This window comes from Oncorhynchus mykiss, chromosome 8 (genome assembly GCF_057628025.1).
Source record: "Oncorhynchus mykiss isolate SJ-2025 chromosome 8, ASM5762802v1, whole genome shotgun sequence".
Lineage (NCBI taxonomy): Eukaryota > Metazoa > Chordata > Actinopteri > Salmoniformes > Salmonidae > Oncorhynchus > Oncorhynchus mykiss.
Genome location: NC_143029.1, coordinates 30,442,711 through 30,465,791, shown reverse-complemented (window position 1 = coordinate 30,465,791; position 23,081 = coordinate 30,442,711). Strand labels below are relative to the sequence as shown.

At 43.2% G+C, this 23,081-nt stretch overlaps 1 protein-coding gene across 7 annotated transcripts in view; it reads left to right on the top strand.

The window, feature by feature from the left end:
* Window positions 1–22,342, top strand: part of cep128 (centrosomal protein 128) — a 47,246-nt gene extending 24,904 nt beyond the window's left edge. For 4 of the 7 annotated variants that reach the window (XR_016497731.1, XR_016497730.1, XM_090243141.1 and 1 more), the window contains 7 exons: window positions 6,780–6,839; window positions 7,038–7,230; window positions 12,413–12,462; window positions 13,205–13,228; window positions 18,341–18,418; window positions 20,787–20,895; window positions 21,197–22,342. Coding sequence is in view for 4 of the 7 variants with exons in the window: in XM_090243141.1 (XP_090099267.1) it covers window positions 6,780–6,839; window positions 7,038–7,230; window positions 12,413–12,462; window positions 13,205–13,228; window positions 18,341–18,418; window positions 20,787–20,895; window positions 21,197–21,327 (645 nt within the window). In the remaining 3 variants the exon portion in view is untranslated. Of the gene's footprint in view, window positions 1–6,779; window positions 6,840–7,037; window positions 7,231–12,412; window positions 12,463–13,204; window positions 13,229–18,340; window positions 18,419–19,750; window positions 19,865–20,786; window positions 20,896–21,196 lie in introns of all 7 variants that reach the window. The other 3 variants (XR_016497729.1, XM_021612269.3, XM_021612267.3) reach the window with 1 other exon arrangement.
* The last annotated feature ends 739 nt before the right edge of the window (window positions 22,343–23,081 follow it).

Sequence of the window (23,081 nt, the reverse complement as noted above, 5' to 3'; positions counted from 1 at the left end):
ATAAGGCAGAACAGTTTAAACTGGAGCAGCAGCACGGCCAGGTGGACTGGGGACAGCAAGGAGTCATCATGTCAGGTAGTCCTGGGGCATGGTCCTAGGGCTCAGGTCCTCCGAGAGAGAGAAAGAAAGAGAGAAGGAGAGAATTAGAGAACGCACACTTAGATTCACACAGGACACCGAATAGGACAGGAGAAGTACTCCAGATATAACAAACTGACCCTAGCCCCCCTACACATAAACTACTGCAGCATAAATACTGGAGGCTGAGACAGGAGGGGTCAGGAGACACTGTGGCCCCATCCGAGGACACCTCCGGACAGGGCCAAACAGGAAGGATATAACCCCACCCACTTTGCCAAAGCACAGCCCCCACACCACTTTAGGGATATCTTCAACCACCAACTTACCATCCTGAGACAAGGCTGAGTATAGCCCACAAAGACCTCCACCACGGCACAACCCCAGGATGACCACATCAGTGAATCAACCCACTCGGGTGACGCACCCCCTCCAGGGACGGCATGAGAGAGCCCCAGTAAGCCAGTGACTCAGCCCCTGTAATAGGGTTAGAGGCAGAGAATCCCAGTGGAAAGAGGGGAACCGGCCAGGCAGAGACAGCAAGGGCGGTTCGTTGCTCCAGAGCCATTCCGTTCACCTTCCCACTCCTGGGCCAGACTACACTCAATCATATGACCCACTGAAGAGATGAGTCTTCAGTAGAGACTTAAAGGTTGAGACCGAGTTTGCGTCTCTGACATGGGTAGGCAGACCGTTCCATAAAAATGGAGCTCTATAGGAGAAAGCCCTGCCTCCAGCTGTTTGCTTAGAAATTCTAGGGACAATTAGGAGGCCTGCGTCTTTTGACCGTAGCGTACGTGTAGGTATGTACGGCAGGACCAAATCAGAGAGATAGGTAGGAGCAAGCCCATGTAATGCTTTGTAGGTTAGCAGTAAAACCTTGAAATCAGCCCTTGCTTTGACAGGAAGCCAGTGTAGAGAGGCTAGCACTGGAGTAATATGATGCATTTTTTTGGTTCTAGTCAGAATTCTAGCAGCCGTATTTAGCACTAACTGAAGTTTATTTAGTGCTTTATCCGGGTAGCCGGAAAGTAGAGCATTGCAGTAGTCTAACCTAGAAGTGACAAAAGCATGGATTAATTTTTCTGCATCATTTTTGGACAGAAAGTTTCTGATTTTTGCAATGTTACGTAGATGGAAAAAAGCTATCCTTGAAATGGTCTTCATATGTTCTTCAAAAGAGAGATCAGGGTCCAGAGTAACGCCGAGGTCCTTCACAGTTTTATTTGAGACGACTGTACAACCATTAAGATTAATTGTCAGATTCAACAGAAGATCTCTTTGTTTCTTGGGACCTAGAACAAGCATCTCTGTTTTGTCCGAGTTTGAAAGTAGAAAGTTTGCAGCCATCCACTTCCTTATGTCTGAAACACATGCTTCTAGCAAGGGCAATTTTGGGGCTTCACCATGTTTCATTGAAATGTACAGCTGTGTGTCATCCGCATAGCAGTGAAAGTTAACATTATGTTTTCAAATAACATCCCCAAGAGGTAAAATATATAGTGAAAACAATAGTGGTCCTAAAACGGAACCTTGAGGAACACCGAAATTTACAGTTGATTTGTCAGAGGACAAACCATTCACAGAGACAAACTGATATCTTTCCGACAGATAAGATCTAAACCAGGCCAGAACTTGTCCGTGTAGACCAATTTGGGTTTCCAATCTCTCCAAAAGAATGTGGTGATCGATGGTATCAAAAGCAGCACTAAGGTCTAGGAGCACGAGGACAGATGCAGAGCCTCGGTCCGATGCCATTAAAATGTCATTTACCACCTTCACAAGTGCCGTCTCAGTGCTATGATGGGGTCTAAAACCAGACTGAAGCATTTCGTATACATTGTTTGTCTTCAGGAAGGCAGTGAGTTGTTGCGCAACAGCCTTTTCTAAAATTTTTGAGAGGAATGGAAGATTCGATATAGGCCGATAGTTTTTTATATTTTCTGGGTCAAGGTTTGGCTTTTTCAAGAGAGGCTTTATTACTGCCACTTTTAGTGAGTTTGGTACACATCCGGTGGATAGAGAGCCGTTTATTATGTTCAACATAGGAGGGCCAAGCACAGGAAGCAGCTCTTTCAGTAGTTTAGTTGGAATAGGGTCCAGTATGCAGCTTGAAGGTTTAGAGGCCATGATTATTTTCATCATTGTGTCAAGAGATATAGTACTAAAACACTTGCGCGTCTCTCTTGATCCTAGGTCCTGGCAGAGTTGTGCAGACTCAGGACAACTGAGCTTTGAAGGAATACGCAGATTTAAGGAGGAATCCGTCATTTGCTTTCTAATAATCATAATCTTTTCCTCAAAGAAGTTCATGAATTTATCACTGCTAAAGTGAAAGTCATCCTCTCTTGGGGAATGCTGCTTTTTAGTTAGCTTTGCGACAGTATCAAAAAGGAATTTCGGATTGTTCTTATTTTCCTCAATTAAGTTAGAAAAATAGGATGATCGAGCAGCAGTAAGGGCTCTTCGGTACTGCACAGTACTGTCTTTCCAAGCTAGTCGGAAGACTTCCAGTTTGGTGTGCACCCATACCTATTCCTCTCACACACTTTAATACACCCATACCTATTCCTCACACACACTTTAACACAACCTTACCTATTCCTCACACACACCCATACCTATTCCTCACACACACCCATACCTATTCCTCACACACACTTTAATACACCCATACCTATTCCTCACACACACTTTAACACACCCATAACTATTCCTCACACACACCTATACCTATTCCTCACATACACTTTAATACACCCATACCTATTCCTCACACACACCCATACCTATTCCTCACACACACCCATACCTATTCCTCACACACACTTTAATACACCCATACCTATTCCTCACACACACTTTAACACAACCTTACCTATTCCTCACACACACCCATACCTATTCCTCACACACACTTTAACACAACCTTACCTATTCCTCACACACACTTTAACACAACCTTACCTATTCCTCGCACACACCCATTCCTATTCCTCAGACACACTTTAACACCCATCACAAAAGCGGTACATTCACTTAATTGACATATGCTCGTGATGCCTGCACGTTATTTTGATAAGTAAACTCATACCATTTAATCCTTCCAACTAAAGCTACAAAGTCTACAGCTGGAACCGCAGCAAATGCTCCATTTTCCTCCGTTATCAAATCACATTTTGTCACATGCGCCGAATACAACAGGTGCAGACCTTACAGTGAAATGCGGTAATATGAGGTAATATGTACATGTAGGTAGAGTTATTATAGTGACTATGCATAGATAATAACAGAGAAAAGCAGCAGTGTAAAAGGGGGGGGGGGGGGCAATGCAAATAGTCTGGGTAGTCATTTGATTAGTGTTCAGGAGTCTTATGGCTTGGGGGTAGAAGCTGTTTAGAAACCTTTTGGATCTAGACTTGGCGCTCCGGTACCACTTGCCGTGCGATAGCTGAGAGAACAGGCTATGACTAGGGTGGCTGGAGTCTTTGACAATTTTTGGGCCTTCCTCTGACACTGCCTGGTATAGAGGTCCTAGATGGCAGGAAGCTTGGCCCCAGTGATGTAGTGGGACGTACGCACTACCCTCTGTAGTGCCTTGCGGTCGGAGGCCGAGCAGTTGCCATACCAGGCAGTGATGCAACCTGTCAGGATAATCTCTATGGTGCAGCTGTAGAACCTTTTGAGGATTTCAGGACCCATGCCAAATCTTTTCAGTCTCCAGAAGGGGAATAGGTTTTGTCGTGCCCTCTTCACGACTGTCTTGGTGTGATTGGACCTTGGACGGCAGATAGCCTAGTGGTTAGAGCGTTGGGCCAGTAACCGAAAGGTTGCTGGATTGAATCCCTGAGCTGACAAGGGAAAAAATCTGTTGTTCTGCCCCTGAACAAGGCAGTTAATCCACTGTTCCCCGGTAGGCTGTCATTGTAAATAAGAATTTGTTCTTCACTGACTTGCCTAGTTAAATAAATAAATGTTAGTTTGTTGGTGATGTGGACACCAAGGAACTTGAAGCTCTCAACCTGCTCCACCTCAGCCCAGTCAATGAGAATGGAGGCGTGCTCGGTCCTTCTTTTCCTGTAGTCCACAGTCATCTCCTTTGTCTTGATCACGTTGAGGGACAGGTTGTTGTCCTTGCTCTACACGGTCAGGTCTCTGTCCTCCTCCCTATAGGCTGTCTCATTGTTGTCGATCAGGCCTACCACTGTTGTGTCATCGGCAAACTTAATGATGGTTTTGGAGTCGTGCCTGGCCTTGCGGTCATGAGTGAACAGGGATTACAGGAGTGGGCTGAGCACGCACCCTTGAGGGGCCCCAGTGTTGAGGATCAGCATGGCGGATGTGTTGTTACCTACCCTTACCACCTGGGGGCGGCCCGTCAGGAAGTCCAGGATCCAGTTGCAGAGGGAGTTGTTTAGTCCCAGGGTCCTTCGCATATTGATGAGCTTTGAGGGCACTATGGTGTTGAACACTGAGCTGTAGTCAATGAATAGCATTCTCACATAGGTGTTCCTTTTGTCCAGGTGGGAAAGGGCAGTGTGGAGTGCAATAGAGATTGCATCTCTGGATCTGTTTGGGCGGTATGCAAATTGGAGTGGGTCTAGCGTTTCTGGGATAATGGTGTTGATGTGAGCCTATGACCAGCCTTTCAAAGCACTTCATGACTACAGACGTGAGTGCTACGGGTTGTTAGTAATTTACGCAGGTTACCTTGGTATTCTTGGGCACAGGCACTGTGGTGGTCTGCTTTAAACATGTTGGTATTACAGACTCAGACAGGGAGAGGTTGAAAATGTCAGTGAAGACACTTGCCAGTTGGTCAGCACATGCTCTGAGTACACGTCCTGGTAATCCATCTGGCCCTGCGGCCTTGTGAATGTTGACCTATTAAAGGTCTTTCTTACATCGGCTGCGGAGAGCGTGATCACACAGTCTTCCGGGAACAGCTGATACTCTCATGCATGTTTCAGTGTTATTTGCCTCGAAGTGAGCAAAGAAGTAATCTAGCTTGTCTGGTAGGCTTGTGTCTGATAGGCTCGTGTCATGGCTTTTCTATTGACATTTAATTGCATGTTACCATGCCTATTGTATGTAACACCCTCACCTATTTCTCACACACCCTCACCTATCCCTCACACACTTTAACACACCCTCACCTATCCCTCACACACACCCTTACCTATTCCTCACACACTTTAACCTAAACCCGTAGCGGTGTTGTTAGAGAGGTGTAAAGATAGAAACCTTTATTGGGTCAAAGGGCAGGTATTTACTCTGCTGATATGAATAGTTTAGGAGAGAGTCGTGCTACCAGACAGAAACACACATCAGCAGGAGAGACTGCCTAGTGTAGGCTGTTTGCCAGACAGACACACACATCAGCAGGAGAGACCGCCTAGTGTAGCCTGTTTGCCAGACACACACACATCAGCAGGAGAGACTGCCTAGTGTAGCCTGTTAGCCAGACAGACACACACATCAGCAGGAGAGACTGCCTATTGTAGCCTGTTTGCCAGACAGCCAGTGGATAAGACACACCACATATACACAAGTCACAGCACAGGAGTAGCCCAACCAAGAATAGCTGTAATAATGATTAGAGTGACTCAGAGGTCTATCTACATTAGATGATTTGCAATAATCTGTATTCATTCACAGAGTGAAGAGTGAGTTGGTAGCATGTGTGTTTGTTTGTAGTCCAAAACACAAAAGGCCTTTAAATGTCCCAGTCTCTTAGGACAATACAAAATATTCCCACAAACCCTGTCCTGTTCCCCCTCCGATGAGTTTAACGAACCCAGTTAGCCCTCTTTGCTCTAGCATATAGATTTTCCAATATGCACCGAGGCGAGTCGGCCTAATGCAATGTTCATCTGTAATTTGTCATGTTATAAAGGAGTCAAACTGTGTCAAGGATTTGGGCTAATGAGTGGATCATTAAAGTTAAAGGTTAAGCTGCCTTTCATCAAATATTACATAACTATAACACCTCCTTCATCTGACCCCTCTCCACCTTCTTCCTATTTTTCATTCCTTCTCCCCCTCCTCATCTTCTTCATCCTCCCCCTCCTCCTCCTCTTTACTCCCCCTCTTCTCTCTCTTTCTGGAGGAGTTTTGAACAAGCAGCTGTTTATGTAGACACTATGCATCTCACATCCTGCTCCGACATCACTGCTCTGCTGCCTGTTCCGTCTTTCTTTCATTTCACCTGTGTGCTGTCTGTCAAACAGAGCTTTTTACTCCTCCTATATATCAGCCTCCCAACATTACACACTGGGCTTTTGATCGCTAAAGGGTACAGGGAGAGAAAGGGGCAGGTTGCTACCTCTGTACATGATCACACACTTTCACACAGTTGTAGCCGCACTTACGCACATGCAGGAAAGCAAGCACACACACACACGTACACACCGTCTGTTATGCCCAACTCTGTCTGCCACTGCTGACCCACGCAGAGACGCAGGCTGTGTTGACAGCAGAAGGGTATGTCAGGGGAGCAAATGGTTTCTTTTTTTATGTGACAGTCAGAGAATGTTGTGTGTCTCTCCCAACTGTGTGTGTGATGTTGCTGGAAATGGCCATTTATAGCTCCCACTCACTGTTCTGAGGAGGTAGGAGCGGTTTAGGGCTCTGGGATTTCTACACCTTCAAATCATGATGGTTTCCAAACTTCTAGAACTAACTGTCTTTGTTATGTCTAGGCCATATCCCTCAATCCTGGACTCCAGAAAGACCCTCATCGCTGGTTGGCTGAGACTAAGGTACACTACATTATCCATCTTTTATGGAGATACTTTCAAAGCATTGACCCACCTGTCGCTATTGGGAGAAACTGACAATTCATCAGGTTTTTTTCGGGTGTGAATGTGAGAGACTGAGAAACAACCTGCGTGTGTGACATTGTGGGTATGACTGCATTATGAAGTGTGTGTGTGTGTGCGTTCGTTCGTTCGTTCCAGACCAAGCTGCGTTGGCTATGTGAGGAGGTGTCTGTCCATGAGGCCAGAGAGAGAAAGCTGCGACGGCAGGTCCAGCAGGACAGAGAACAGCTGAAAGGACTGAGACAGAGCAGAGACTCTGAAAGACAGGCCCTGCTACAGAGACTGGACCAGCAGGAGAAACTACTGCACTCCATCAGCACAGAGAAGAAAGGTAGGGCTGGATCCGATTGATTGATTGATTCATTGATTGAGGGCCAACTTCTAAAGCTCCCATACATCAGTTTAAGAGCAGCAATATGGGCTCATTCAGGTTTTTTCTGTTCCATCTAGACGGTTGCTAATGAATTGTCCGACATGTAGCAAGCCTCATTATGGTTGTGTTTCTATCTGCTCGAGTGTCCTTGTTTTTGTCTGTAGTTCTTAATTTGTGTTCATTTCTGCAAATGCACTTGGTTTGTTCCTCTCATTTCTTCCTCCCACACATTCACATCCACACAGGGAAGCTCTTCTCTCTCCCAGTTTCTAAACTAAACTCTTGATAATGAGTTAGAGAAGGGGGACCCAGCAGAGCAGGTTTCATCACAACAACCAGGGGAACCTCTGTCTAATTCTGAGCTCCCTCCTTCCTCTACACAGACTGAAGGACTGACAGACAAAGACCTAATCAACCAGTCTCTCTCATGCAGACGTGCTGTGCTGCTCTGGCTGGAACAGCGTGGCATTGCGGGGGGGGGGCTCAGTTACGGTTACGAATCGCTATGTTATTTTGGACAATATTATATCAATACTTCACTTCTTTTTTTTGCTAGGTAGCATTAACTAGTGCTAATCGACTGTATCTGCGCAAAAACTGTGGTCATTTTCATCGTACAGCTACTTTGTTCCCCATCTTCTATTTAAATAGGGAGATAGTCTAGCGGTTAAGAGCGTTGGGCCAGTAATTGAAAGGTTGCTGGTTCGAATCCCCGAGCCGACTAGAGCCCCGTTTCCACTGGCACTTAAAATTAGGGCCAAATTCGAGCTGGTTCAAGGGAAACCAGGGCCAGCGCAGCCCGGTTTCACAACTTGATTAGAATTCTGGTTGGTAACGCCGTTACTATACAACCACCAGCGGATCACTGCTGGATGCTAACAGGTTTAGCTAGGTCGTCTGGGCTTGTGGCTGTTAGCAAGCACATGGGCAAGCAGTACTGCAGTAGTCAGACATAACACGAATTATCACCATAGCATGATCCTTGATTCATTTTTGTGCTACACAATAAATATTTATTATTATTTATTTATGAGAACAGCCAGCCCTCTAATGGTAGCTACCTAACGTTAGCTAGCAAATCAGCTTGAAACAAGCTCGCTAGCTAGCAGGAATTATAGCTGGCCAGGTCGTATTGAAAGGCTAGCTAGCTACATCATTTCAAACCTGTCTTCTAGTTCGCTTGGTTAGCTAGCTAGCTAATAAGCAACGCCATGGCCAGCAAGGTAGTAATTAAATTAAGTAATTAAGCAAAATACGTGGCTCTGAGTCTGGCTGGCAATGGTTGGAGTTTGGGTTAACGTTAATTACAGCATCGTGAGGGTGAATTACATTAATCAACATCTTGCTAGCTAGCAACATTAGCGAAGCCAGGCTTTTTCTGTTCCATCTAGACGGTTGCTAATGATTTGTCCGACATGTAGCAAGCCTCATTATGGTTGTGTTTCTATCTGTTCGAGTGTCCTTGTTTTTGTCTGTAGTTCTAAATTTGTGTTCATTTCTGAAAATGCATAACAGTCACATATTGGGTACCTAGCAACATGCCATAATTTCACATTTCTGGAGGCAGTGGAAACGCAATTTGAGCTAGCCCACGAAGCTGACTTTCTAGTGCCAATGGAAACGGAGCTTGGGTGAAAATTCTGTCGATGTGCCCTTGAGCAAGGCACTTAACCCTAATTGCTCCTGTAAAGTCACTCTTGATAGTAGCATCTGCTAAATGCCTACAATGTAAATAGCGAGCCAACATGTTTTCAGCATTTTTAGTTCACTGAATAATCTAAACTTAATTTTCTCATGCTGTCTATTGTCTCGCTGCAGCAGACATATAGTGCGCAATATGTTTGGAATATCAAATCACAATAAAATCGCTGTATCGAATAGCAGTAGATATAGAATCGTGAGAATCACAATATATATCGTATTGGCACCTAAGTATCGTGATAATATTGTGTGGTGAGGTCCCTGGCAATTCCCAGCCCTTACATTGTGGGTCCTAGACACCATAGTAATTTGTATTTATTTTTATTTAACTTTTATTTACCTAGGCAATTCAGTTAAAAACACATTCATATTTACAATGATGCTGTCTAACCCCCAACTCTGTCTTCCTCTTGGGAAAGAGTCTGGTAACTGTATATTGTAACGACCCTGGGTTTATACGCGCGGAAATCGACTCTGTTGCTCGAGCATGCTTTTGCGGCACAGTCGATAGCGCGCCGGACCTCGGGCTCGAAGGTCGAGGGTTCGAGACCTGCTCCCTGGCTGTTTCATTACAATATCTTTGGCGCGATTTAGTACAAAACATCAGAAAACTAAATTGGACCATCTGGAAATGTTCTCTCTCATTAGGAACGAACAGCAACACATCTTAGATGTATTTGTTCTATCTAGATATACGGTTCACTGGGGGCACTCCTCATGTCTTTGATCATCGTAACTTACTTCAGAAGTTTTCAGAGGAAGTTTTTGGTTGCTGACAGTTGCTGCCAGTGTACTTTTCTCCCTCTTACTTTTCAATTGGTTAAGTTCAGGTAACTACATTTCCCTGTGCTTTATATTAGAGGTCAACCGACTATGATTTTTCAACACAGATACACCTATTATTGGAGGACCAAAAAAAGCAGATCCCGAAAATCGGCTGATTTTAATAAAAAAATATATAAAAAAATGTATTTGTAATAATGACAATTACAACAATACTGAATGAACACTTATTTTAACTTAATATAATACATCAATAAAATCCATTTAGCCTCAAATAAATAATGAAACATGTTCAATTTGGTTTAAATAATGCAAAAACAAAGTGTTGTAAAAGTGCAAAATGAGCCACATTTTTACATCAATTGTTCTATTATTAAAGCGGCTGGAGTTGAGTCAGTATGTTGGCAGCAGCCACTCAATGTTAGTGGTGGCTGTTTAACAGTCTGATGGCCTTGAGATTGATTTAAGTCTCTCGGTCCCTGCTTTGATGCACCTGTACTGACCTCGCCTTCTGGATGACAGCGGGGTGAACAGGCTGTGGCTCGTGTGGTTGTTGTCCTTGATGATCTTTATGGCCTTTCTGTGACATCGGGTGGTGTAGGTGTCCTGGAGGGCAGGTAGCTTGCCCCCGGTGATGCGTTGTGCAGACTTTATTACCCTCTGGAGAGCCTTACGGTTGTGGGCGGAGCAGTTGTCGTACCAGGCGGTGATACAGCCCGACAGGATGCTCTCGATTGTGCATCTATAAAAGTTTGTGGGTGCTTTTGGTGACAAGCCGAATTTCTTCAGCCTCCTGAGGTTGAAGAGGCGCTGCTACGCCTTCTTCACCACGCTGTTTGTGTGGGTGGACCAATTCAGTTTCAATTCAGTGGACTTTTTAACTGTAAGGTTGCAAGATTGAATCCCCAGAGCTGACAAGGTAAAATTCTGTCGTTCTGCCCCTGAACAAGGCAGTTAACCCACCGTTCCTAGGCCGTCATTGAAGAAAATAAGAATGTGTTCTTAACTGACTTTCCTAGTTAAATAAAGTTGTAAAAAAAAATAGGCCACATCGGCGTCCAAAAATACAGATTCCCGATTGTTATGAAAACTTGAAATCTGCCCTAATTAATCAGCCATTCCGATTAATCGGTCGACCTCTAGTTTATATATATTTACACACTGAGGTTGGAATAATATTGTGACAATGATGATAATGCCCTTTTAGTGTAAGAGCTGTTTAAAAAGACTTTGAAATGGGTTAATAGACCGATAAGAGTTCCAAACTTCTCTGAAAATAGCTAATCATTTTCAGTTTTCCCTTCTCCACTCAAGCCATTCCCAGACAGTCCTAGTTTTGTTTCAGAAATTGCTCTTTGCGAAGAAGATTTTTTTGTCTCTTATTTAACATTTTAATTGAAAACCATCACAGTTGACATTGAGATAAAAACGTCTGCCTTGGAACTTTTGCCTTCTTAAACACTGCTGTGGTAACTTTCAGAGGAACTTTTGCCTTCTTAAACACTGCTGTGGTACCTTTCAGAGGAACTTTTGCCTTCTTAAACACTGCTGTGGTAACTTTCAGAGGAACTTTTGCCTTCTTAAACACTGCTGTGGTAACTTTCAGAGGAACTTTTGCCTTCTTAAACACTGCTGTGGTACCTTTCAGAGGAACTTTTGCCTTCTTAAACACTGCTGTGGTACCTTTCAGAGGAACTTTTGCCTTCTTAAACACTGCTGTGGTAACTTTCAGAGGAACTTTTGCCTTCTTAAACACTGCTGTGGTACCTTTCAGAGGAACTTTTGCCTTCTTAAACACTGCTGTGGTACCTTTCAGAGGAACTTTTGCCTTCTTAAACACTGCTGTGGTAACTTTCAGAGGAACTTTTGCCTTCTTAAACACTGCTGTGGTAACTTTCAGAGGAACTTTTGCCTTCTTAAACACTGCTGTGGTACCTTTCAGAAGAACTCTTTCTCTTGCGTAAGGTCTAACTTGTAACACCTGCCTATTTACTAAAACACAGTCTGTGGTAGATAGCTGTTGGATTATAGGTCTTGCCTCAGCAACTGACTTCCACACGTTAAGATTAAACGGAGAGAGACTGAGTGAGCGAGAGAAGGCAGTTTGGCAGTCTGACTTTCTCTCTCACGTCATGTGGCACGTCGTCTTTAGACCCGTTTAGACTGCCAGAGTCTCGCTGGTGCCATCTGGAGATTGGCAAGTGGATCAGTGGCTGCTTGGGTATTCCTGAGGTGGCGGCATGGGGTTCCGGCTGGGTGGGCACGTGGTGGAGTGTGTGTGAGTGTGAGTGACAGAGGTGGGCAGGGACAAAGGGACGAGGGTAGAAAGCAGTCATCCAATGCCTAGTGATTGAATATTGAATGTGTGAGCTGGGAGCAGCCTCCTCTCCCAGCCCAGCCTGCTCAGCTCTCAGCTTAGCAAGACAGCAGACAGCAGGGAGTGGGAGACCAATGAGCAGCAATCACAGCAATCTATTTGATTTGACCAAGTTTAGGGAGGTGTTGAGACTGACAGCAAGGTTGTTCAGAATAGGAAAAGTTTCATAGCCACTGATAGCATGGCTAGTCAAGGTGTTAAGGCTGTGGGTCCCAAATGCCTCTGTCTATGTGAATATTATATTAGATGGTAATTATTCATGTGCTTGTCTCTTTAAAGAACTCCTGGAGAAGACTCGGAGGAAGGAAAATGAGATGAGAAGTCTTCAGGTGAGCCAGAACCCATGTTGGCCTTGCTCCTCTGTCTGAACAATGCAGCCTGCTGTCCAGGGCCACAACACACAGACTCACCCTCAGACAGAGTACCCTGTTATAGTACTAGTACTGCCTCCTCTCTCTTCTATTAAACATCACTACACACCATCCCCAATCCAGCTATAACGTCCTAAACCCCATGGCAGTCCTGTCCAGTCACACAGTGTGTTTTCCATTTTCTCCTCAAAGTGGTGTGTGTGTGTACTGGGGCCCATCTGTGTCTGTATGTGTGTGTGTACTGGGACCCATCTGTGTCTGTACGTGTGTGTGCACCTGCTATAATTAATCAGTCCCCTCGGACCCAGCCAGGCCTTTAATTAAGAAGAATGAGGAGTCGAGTTCAACCACACACTGCTGCCACCCAACAGCCAGCGCAGTCACAGGACGGGGGGAGGAGGGAGGGAGGGAGGGAATCTAGCAGGTGTGGGGATGGATGAGTGACAGGCCGATAAGATGCATCGCATCACTTATGCATCATTAGAGAACCAACATCACTCAGGAGCCAGATGAGAGGGAGGAGAGAGAGGAGCGTGTTCTCCACAGCTTCTTCTGTTCCGTCCCCTGTTGCTTGTTTATTGGCAATACACACGCCGTGCTGACTCACTGTTTAGTGGTTTAAGCTTTGACACGCTTTCAGTCACTCATACACGTCTCTTGGTCATTAAACAATAAGTAACTGTGGTTCTTGTCTTCACAGGATCGTATCTTGGATCTGGAGATGGTAAGATTGAATTGTTTATACACTACATGACCAAAAGTATGTGGACAGCTGCTCGCCGAACATCTCATTCCAAAATCATGGGCATTAATATGGAGTTGGTCCCCCCTATGCTGTTATAACAGCCTCCACTCTTATGGGAAGGCTTTCCACTAGATGTTGGAACATTGCTGCGGGGACTTGCTTTCATTCAGCATTATTGAGGTCGGGCACTGATGTTGGATGATTAGGCCTGGATCGTAGTCGGCTTTCCAAGTCCTTCCAAAGCTGTTCGATGGGGTTGAGGTCAGGGCTCTGTGCAGGTCAGTCAAATTCTTCCACACCGATCTCAACCAACCATTTCTGTAGGGACCTCGCTTTATGCATGGGGCATTGTCATGCTGAAACAGGAAAGGACCTTTCCCAAACTGTTGCCACAAAGTTGGAAGCACAGAATTGTCTAAAATGTAATTGTATGCTGTAGCATTAATATTTCCCTTCACTAGAACTAAGGGGCCTATTACGTACCATGAAAAACAGCCCCAGACCATTATTCCTCTTCCACCAAACTTTACAGTTGGCACTATGCATTGGGGCAGGTAGCATTCTCCTGGCGTCCGCCAAAGCAGATTCGTCCGTTTGGACTGCCAGATGGTGAAGCGCGATTCATCACTCCACAAAACGCGTTTCCACTACTCCAGAGTCCAATAGCGGCGAGTTTACACCACTCCAGCCGACGCTTGGCATTGCGCATGGTAATCTTTGGCCTGTGTGTGACTGCTCGGCCATGGAAACCCATTTTTTGAAGCTGACTTTGCTTCCAGACTCAGTTTGGAACTCTAGTAAGTGTTGCACTACACTTCAGCACCCGGCGGTCCCGTTCTGTGAACTTGTGTGGCCTACCACTTCGCAGCTGAGCCGTTGTTGCTCCTAGACTTTTCCACTTCACAATAACAGCACTTACAGTTGACCGGGATAGCTCTTGCAGGGCAGAAATTTGGCGAACTGACTTGTTGGAAAGGTGGCATCCTATGACGGTGCCACGTTGAAAGTCACTGAGCTCTTCAGTAAGGCCATTCTACTGAGTGTGTTACCTTCAACATAGCCAACAAAACGTATTAACAGATATATGGCTTCCCTCTTGATAGCTTAATGGACTCAAACTAGAGAATATTATTTGTAAACTCTGACTCCTAAGTTGAAGAATATAAATGGTTAGTGATTGTTTTTATAGAAGCGCTGATCATCATTCAATCACCATAAAGCTAACATGATCAGGTATATGTAAGGACCATTAGACACTGACTAGGGTCCACTGACTCAACAACAAACATTGACCCCAGGCAGGAGAATGTAAACACCCCACCTCTAACATCCTTTATCACCCGCTCCATGTCACGTCAACCCAAACCGACAGACACATTCGTTAGGGATATCGAAAGGCCATATTGACCTAAGAGTATTTATGGGCTGTGAAGCTATGAAGCGATCTGTGTTCTCTCTCTATCCATCACAATTGTGTGTCGCGGCCAGCGGCCTCGACTTCAATTAGCTTTAATAAAAAAACCTGCGAAGCCCATCCATTCAGATCATTCCTGCTTACTGCTACACCACTGTGGCACAGGGTATCGACCTGTGTGTGTATGTACAGTGCATTTGGAAAGTATTCAGACCCCTTTTCCACATTTTGTTAACGTTTTAGCCTTATTCTAAAACGGATTCAATAAAAATGGTTCCTCATCCATCTACACACAATACCCCATAATGACAAACAGAAAACAGGTTTTTAGAATTTTTTTGCAAATTTATTTAAAAAAAAACAGAATACCTTTGTTTACATAAGCATTCAGAACCCTTTGCTATAAGACTCGAAATTGAGCTCGGGTGCATACTTTTTCGATTGATCATCCTTGAGATGTTTCTACAACTTGATTGGAGTGAACCTGTAATAAATTCAATTCAGTATTTGGAAAGGCACAGTAACCTAGTGGTTAGAGCGTTGGACTAGTAACCGGAAGGTTGCAAGTTCAAACCCCCGAGCTGACAAGGTACAAATCTGTCGTTCTGCCCCTGAACAGGCAGTTAACCCACTGTTCCTAGGCCGTCATTGAAAATAAGAATTTGTTCTTAACTGACTTGCCTAGTTAAATAAAGGTAAAAAATAAATAAAAAAAACACCTGTCTATATATATATATATATATATATATATATATATATATATATATATATATATATATATATATATATATATATATATATAGACAGGTGTTTTTTTTATTTATTTTTTTTATTTACTTTTACCTATATATATATATATATATATATATATATATATATATATATATATATATATATATATATATATATATATATATATATATAATAAGCTCCCACAATTGACAGTGCATGTTAGAGCCAAACCCTGATGAGAAGAACGCAAGAAACTCCCCAAATACACGTGCAGCCCCATACCCAAGATGACTCCAGGCTGCAATCGCTGCCAAAGGTGCTTTAGCAAAGTACTGAGTAAAGGGTCTGAATACTTATGTAAATGTTATATTTCCTTTTTTTTTTAAATATACATTTGCAGAAATTTCTCAACTAGTATTTGCTTTGTCATTGCGGGCTATTGTGTGTAGATTGATGAGGGGAAAAGACTACTTAATCAATTTAGAATAAGGCTGTAACGTAACAAAATGTAGAAAAAGTCAAGGGGTCTGAATACTTTCCGAATGCACTCTACAGCGTGTGTGCGCATACCGTAGCTGATTCATCAGGCAGTGAGCGGGGTTTCAAGTTTACATTTCTACCGCGGCGATCAGCGGAGCAGTCTGTGTAATGTTCTCCAACAGCCCCAGCTCTTTAATGTCACAAAAACATACAGGCCAGAGTCCCAAATGGCACCCTACTCTCTACATAGAGTACTACTTGTCAAAAGTAGTGTACTATATAGGGGATAGTGTGTCATTTGGGACGAAGCCGCAGTCTGAATAGAATGGAATTACAATACAGACCTGTCTGTCTAATATGATGTGGCAATAATAATACAACCCTAGATGACAATTGCTTTTTGTTTTGTCTTTGTATAACGGATTGTCAGTGGAGCTACTTCGATTGTCATCTTGCAAATGCTGTCTATCTGTAGACCTATGCCTTCAAAGAATTCATACCCCTTGACTTATTCTACATTTTGTTGTGTTACAGCCTGAATTTAAAATGGATTCATTACATTTTTTTTTTTAAATCACCCATCTACACACAAAAACCAAATAATGGCAATATGAAAACCTGTTTTTGGAACAAATTGATGGAAAATGAAATGTGTAGGTATTCACACCCCTGAGTCAAACTTTGTAGAAGCCCCTTTGGCAGCGATTACAGCTGTCAGAGTCTTTCTGGGTAAGTGTCTAAGAGCTTTCCACAGCTAGATTGTGCAACATTTGCCTATTATTCTTTTCAAGATTCTCCAAGCTCTGTCCAAATTGGTTGTTGATCATTGCTAGACAACCATTTTCAGGTCTTACCATAGATTTATATTATTAGATTCAAGTCAAAACTGCCACTCAGGAACATTCATTGTCTTCTTGGTAAGCAACTCCAGTGTAGATTTGGCCTTGTGTTTTAGATTATTGTCATGTGTCTGGTGGAAAGCAGACTGAACCAGGTTTTCCTCTAGGATTTTGCCTGTGCTTAGCCCCATTCCGTTTATTTTTATCTTGAAAAACTCCCCAGTCCTTAACGATTACAAGCATACTCATGAAATGATGCAGCCACCACAATGTTTGAAAATATGGAGAGTCTCATTAATGTTTTGGATTTGCCCCAAACATAACACAAGACAAAAAGTTCATTGCTTTGCCACATTTTTTGCAGTATTACTTTAGTTCCTTCTTACAAACATGATGCATGTTTTGTAATATTATTTATTCTGTACAGGCTTCCTTTTCACTCTGTCATTTAGGTTATCATTGTGGAGTAACTACAATGTGGTTGATCCATCCTCAGTTTTCTCCTATCACTGCCATTAAACTCTAAACTGTTTTAAAGTCACCATTGGCCTCATGGTGAAAATGTTGAGCAGTTTCCTTCATCTGGCAAATGAGTTAGGGAGGATGCCTGTATCTTTGTAGTGACTGGGTGTATTGATACACCATCCAAAGTGTAATTCAAAACTTCACCATGCTCCAAGGGATATTCAATATCTGCAATTTATTTTTACCCATCTACCAGTAGGTCCCCTTTGTGAGGCATTGGAAAGCCTCCCTGGTCTTTGTATATGTGGGGTACAGAGATGAGGTAGTCATTCAAAAATCATGTTAAACACTATTATTGCACACAGAGTGAGTCCATGCAACTTATTATGTGACCTGTTAAGCACATAGAAACTCCTGAACTTATTTCGACTTGCCATAATAAAGGGGTTGAATACTTATTGACTCAAGACATTTCAGCTTTTCATTTTTATTTCATTTGTAAAAATGTCCCAAAAACACAATTCCACTTTGACATTATGGGATATTATGTGTAGGCCAGTGACCAAACATCTCAATTTAATCCATGTTAAATTCAGGCTGTAACACAACAACATGTGGAAAAAGTCAAGGGATGTGAATCCTTTCTGAAGCCACTGTGCATGTACTGTGTCGGAAATATATACCAGCACACTGCACTTTCCTAGTATCACTAGTTCATTTAAGCCCACTTATAGCAGCCTACTGCCGTGCCCACTTATAGCAGCCTACTGCCGTGCCCACTTATAGCAGCCTACTGCCGTGCCCACTTATAGCAGCCTACTGCCGTGCCCACTTATAGCAGCCTACTGCCGTGCCCACTTATAGCAGCCTACTGCCGTGCCCACTTATAGCAGCCTACTGCCGTGCCCACTTATTGCAGCCTACTGCCGTGCCCACTTATAGCAGCCTACTGCCGTGCCCACTTATAGCAGCCTACTGCCGTGCCCACTTATAGCAGCCTACTGCCGTTGTCAGAGCTTTTTTAGGACATTGTGTGACAGTACAATAAGGCCTTTTGAATTGACATGAATAGTAGTTGGATACAGCACCTTGCTGTGTTGTATTGTGGGTAAAGCTAATGTGCAGTATATTAACCTCCTTGTATTCCTTTTATCTATTCAGAGCACCAGGCTGGCGGTGGATCACCTGGAGTCAGTCCCTGAGAAGCTGTGTCTCCTGGACAACTTCAAAGACCTGGAGGTGAGGCTCACTGGGGAGACCTGGGATGTACTGAATATATGGGTTGTTCCACGAAATGAGGGCCTTTTGGGGAGACCTGGGATGTACTGAATATATGGGTTGTTCCACGAAATGAGGGCCTTTTGCATCCCTTTTGATATTTTAAGTAGAAATTGTGCACAAATATTGAATTTTAAAGTTTGTTATATTAAATGAAGTGCCCTTTAATATAGACCACATGGAAAATTCCATAAATCTGATATGAAAATGAGACTCGCTAAAATGACAAAATTCTGCATTTTGACATGTCCCTCTGTGACTTCTAGGAAGATTTTAACCAACTTAACCCCAACATTTCTCCCAATTTTCCACCACCATTGTAAAGCCCTAATTATTTTGTTGCTTTTGACAAAGTCATTTCTGAAGATTATTATTTATTTGTGATTTATTTTCAGGTAAATAAATCATCAGGATTTTGAAGCCCTTTATCTTCTTACCCAGATTCAGATGAACTTGTGGATACCATTTTCCTTCACACTGGACACAGAGACATACAAATGGTGTCCATGAGTTCATCTGACTCTAGGGAGGTAGATAAAGGGCTTCATTGCCAAAATCCCCATGTATCCCTTCGAGGTTAACCCTGTTACGTGAACTGAACTCTCATTTTAATTTGTGAAACTATTCCTTTTGAAGTATTTTTTCTCTCTCCCAAAAAGAGACATTGAACACCTCCTAGTGTAAAAGCAGGTGAACGAACTGGTTCTATACTTTTTGGCCATTTTCTCATGTTTTGTGGTGGGAAACTGAGCGGGTGAAGCACAACCCTGTTACCCATAGATAGACACGCTAGAATTTGTTTTCGCAATTTAAATTTCTTTGTGAAGCTTACATTCAATTGCCCCCTCCCTGTTGCACACAACAAGCTTCCATGGCTGATTTTAAAATGTAGTCATCAACCCTGTTACGGTCAACCCTATTACTTTCTGGAGGACTTATTCGGCACTTATTATAGTCATTCTTTTATTTAACCTCTTGAGATGAGGGAAAAAAGTGTTTTTTGCTTATGACAGAATGTTAAAATGAGGTGACATCAAACCTTTCCACCAAGTTAGACGACTCAAACGGCATCTAATTGGTGGAACGACCCATATGTCTAGAAGGGAGACCTGCGGCCCGGGTCTCTCTATGTGTTTGATCTCTTCTGATTCTTAATGACACCAACCTAGGTGTCTCTCTAACCTGATCCTAGATCTGTGCAACTTCAACTCCAAACCGGTTTTGAGATGAGTTCCATTTCGTGCCTGGTTTGTGTAGTGATTGACTATCTCCATGTTGTTTATATATATATAGGAGTCTCAGCGGCAGAAGGAGGTGGTGGAACAACGTTACATTAAATACAAAGAGATCGTTGGAGTCCTGCAGCACCAGCTGGATGAGTCCAAACGACAGATACAGGAGTGCAGGGTACTTGACTACATTACCCACAGTGCACGCTATGTATATGCTACATCAAATATCAGCTTTATGATACCTAGAAATGCCCAAAACGAGACTTTGCCACCCTGCAATTTCAACACTTGGCCTGTTGAAAGAGTACTTTGTACTCTTACTCCCAGAGCCATCCAGCCTATGACACCTTCTGAGTAGACTGGTGTATCGTCGGTCCACAACTGGCATTTGCATTTAGTATGAATATTCCAAGCCAATGTTGGCAAACATAACTGACAGAGTGAGACGGAGGGTAGTAACTTCCAATCAGTCCTAATCATCATATTTATCTTCTCAAGCGGCCAACAGAGAAACATCATTGCATTGTTGACAGCAGATTCCCATCAGTGTGTCTATTCTGCCCGCACAGCAGCCACACACACACACAGCAGCCACATCGAAGCCACTTCTTAAAGTGCATTAATCTGTCAGACGACTCTGCTGCGACGCCAAATGACTCCCGTGTTGATCCATAAGTGCTGATTGCATTAGTGCCTAATAGCACGGCGCCCACCAGGAGTTCATTTAAAGAAAGTGGAATAAAGAAAAGTCTTCATCTACTTAGCTTTCACTTTGATTGCAGTTAGGGGCAATCTGTTTCAGTACAGAATGCTGATAGTGTCCGTTCTCATTTAACGCTGGTCCTGGGGACCCACAGGATGAACACAGACCGGAGCTTTTTTGCAGCCCAGCATTTTAACACCCGATCAACTAATCAAAAGCTCAAAGACGAGTTGCTTAGTTTAATCCGTCGTGCTGGACTGGAACAAAACCCTGGTCGCCCTGTTGGCTCACCCAGGACAAAGACTGAAAGAGCACTGCTCAGAATGCATTTCACATAAGGTTGGATGTTATGCCAGATTGCAGTGTGTGTACTCAAGACTGTACCCTCTTCCAGGATGACAGGTTGGACGCTACAACGCAGAGCATTCGATTGACTGCTCTCTCCTCCTCCATAAGAGGCCCTAGCGCTCTCCTCACCAGCTCCATGCTCACTGACCCCACGTGTGAGTACACAGCCGCAATGTTCACCTCTCGTCTCCTTTCGAAGAGTGCAATGATTGTGATGTGTGGTTGTTTTACCTACTTCAGCCGACTGCGCTGATTGTAAGCGTGCCTGCTAAATCACTCAGATATGTCTCACACTCTAATGTGAAGAAGCTCTGTGAAGAAGCATTGCGATTAAAGGCCCTAAAACATGTTCCTTTTTTTTCTTTCTTTTTTTTTTGTAACAAAAAATGTAAAACATGACTCTTAATAGGTTGTGCTCAGTGTTGTAACTCCTCCCTTTCTCCCTGTGGTCCTTAGCTCCACACAAACACCTGGCCTCTCCAGACTGCACCCTGGACTATAGCCGTTCTCTGAACCGCCGAGCCTCTCCTGCTGTCAACGGGGCCCACCCTCACTCCATCTCCGACCACCGCAACAGTAACACATAGTGCCCACCATCAGGGATTCACACTGGTTACATGCATGTATTCATCTACAAGCTTTTCATTATAGAGTTGGATAGAGGGCTCACACGGAAGTGCGTTTTAACATGGGCATAGAGGCGATAATAACAAAAATAGTGGTGGGCCCTCTTTTTAACTCTATGCCTTACTTGACAGTACAATCGACACCCATCTCTATGCAGTACCGTGGTTGCAAAGCATCACCACAACAGTCTTCCGTCAATACCTCAACCAAAAAACAGCCAACCCTTCCCAAGCTGCGTGACTAGCAGCCAACCTAGAAAACAGCTAGCGTGAAGCCAAGCATACACACTAAGTGCGATTGTGATAAGAAAAGCAGGGTTAAACCTAGTGGAAGGTTCATAGCACATCGCTTGGGGTATCTCATAAGAGAACCACCAAATTTAGCACTGTGAAAGACGATTGCAGCTTTCTTTATAAACTGATATTTATGAAGATTTTTTATTGAATGTTACCTTGTGCAAAGAAAGCAGGCACAGCTTAAAGAAGACATGAAGTTTGACTGAAAATAGATTGAAAAACCAGCCATAAAGCCAACGTAGGTCAACATTCCAACAGGTCATACTAACGTTACATTTCTATACGTATTTCAACACTCAAAACACTCCTCTGAAAAACACTGTTTTAAAGCCCCAATGTTGACCTTTTTGTGACAGGTTATGTACTCTGCTGTTATCATGCCAATGTGTTTCATCTGAACAGATTAGATGTGATGATTATATTTATGCTGACATTCTGTGAAAGTGGTGCTGCCTTTCTAACTTCATGTAGCCTATGCATTAGCAATATATTCTTATAATTTTCAACAGACTTGACAAGTCACACGTTTGTTTTTATGTGCAGTCTTTTTACCACTACCGTCTTCTTTTTATTATTTGTGAAGAAGAAAAATGCCAATAAGCACAATATATGTATATTTTTATGAAATGTAGAAAAGAATATATGCAATAAACAAATCTCCACAGATCTGTAAGGATCATTTCGCCTGAGCTCATGTCTCATCCATTTCAAAATGAAGTGTTGTTTCCTTAGGCTCCTAAGTCTCTATGGTATGTCAATCACTGTTGCCTTGGTCCATCTGTTGAGAAAATGACTCGTAGCATGAGCTTATGTTTGTAGGTTTATATGGCCACTCCAGCCTTATTTCAGCTTCAATTTACATTTACCAAATGCATCTGTACTTCAGAAGAGCCGGTACATATCTGCTGTACAGTGAAAACGAGTCGCTAGAAAGTTCCGTGTCCTTTCAATTTCGAGTTATTCTATTAATGTCCTATGTTCTTGCACATAAGATTTCACACCTCGGACCACATGTCCGAGGTGTCTCTATGCTGTCTCTTTCCCTCAGGGACTTTCGTAGCAGCCTCATCCTCAGCCTTTCAAAGCTGAATACTGTACTTTCATATATTGCGGCCTCTGTAAACTTCACTGATGAATATCTTTGTCGATCAAAAGTTCTCTACGGTGCCTTCGGAAAGTATTCAGACCTTCTTGACTTTTTCCACATTTTGTTACTGTTACAGCCTTATTTTAAGATATAATCAATTGTTTTTTTCCCCTCAATCTAGACACAATACCCCATAATGACAAAGCAAACACAGGTTTTTAGAAATGTGTGCAAATATATTACAAATAAAAAACTGAAATACCACATTTACATACAGTACCAGTCAAAGGTTTTTACACATCTACTCATTCCAGGGTTTTTCTTTATTTTT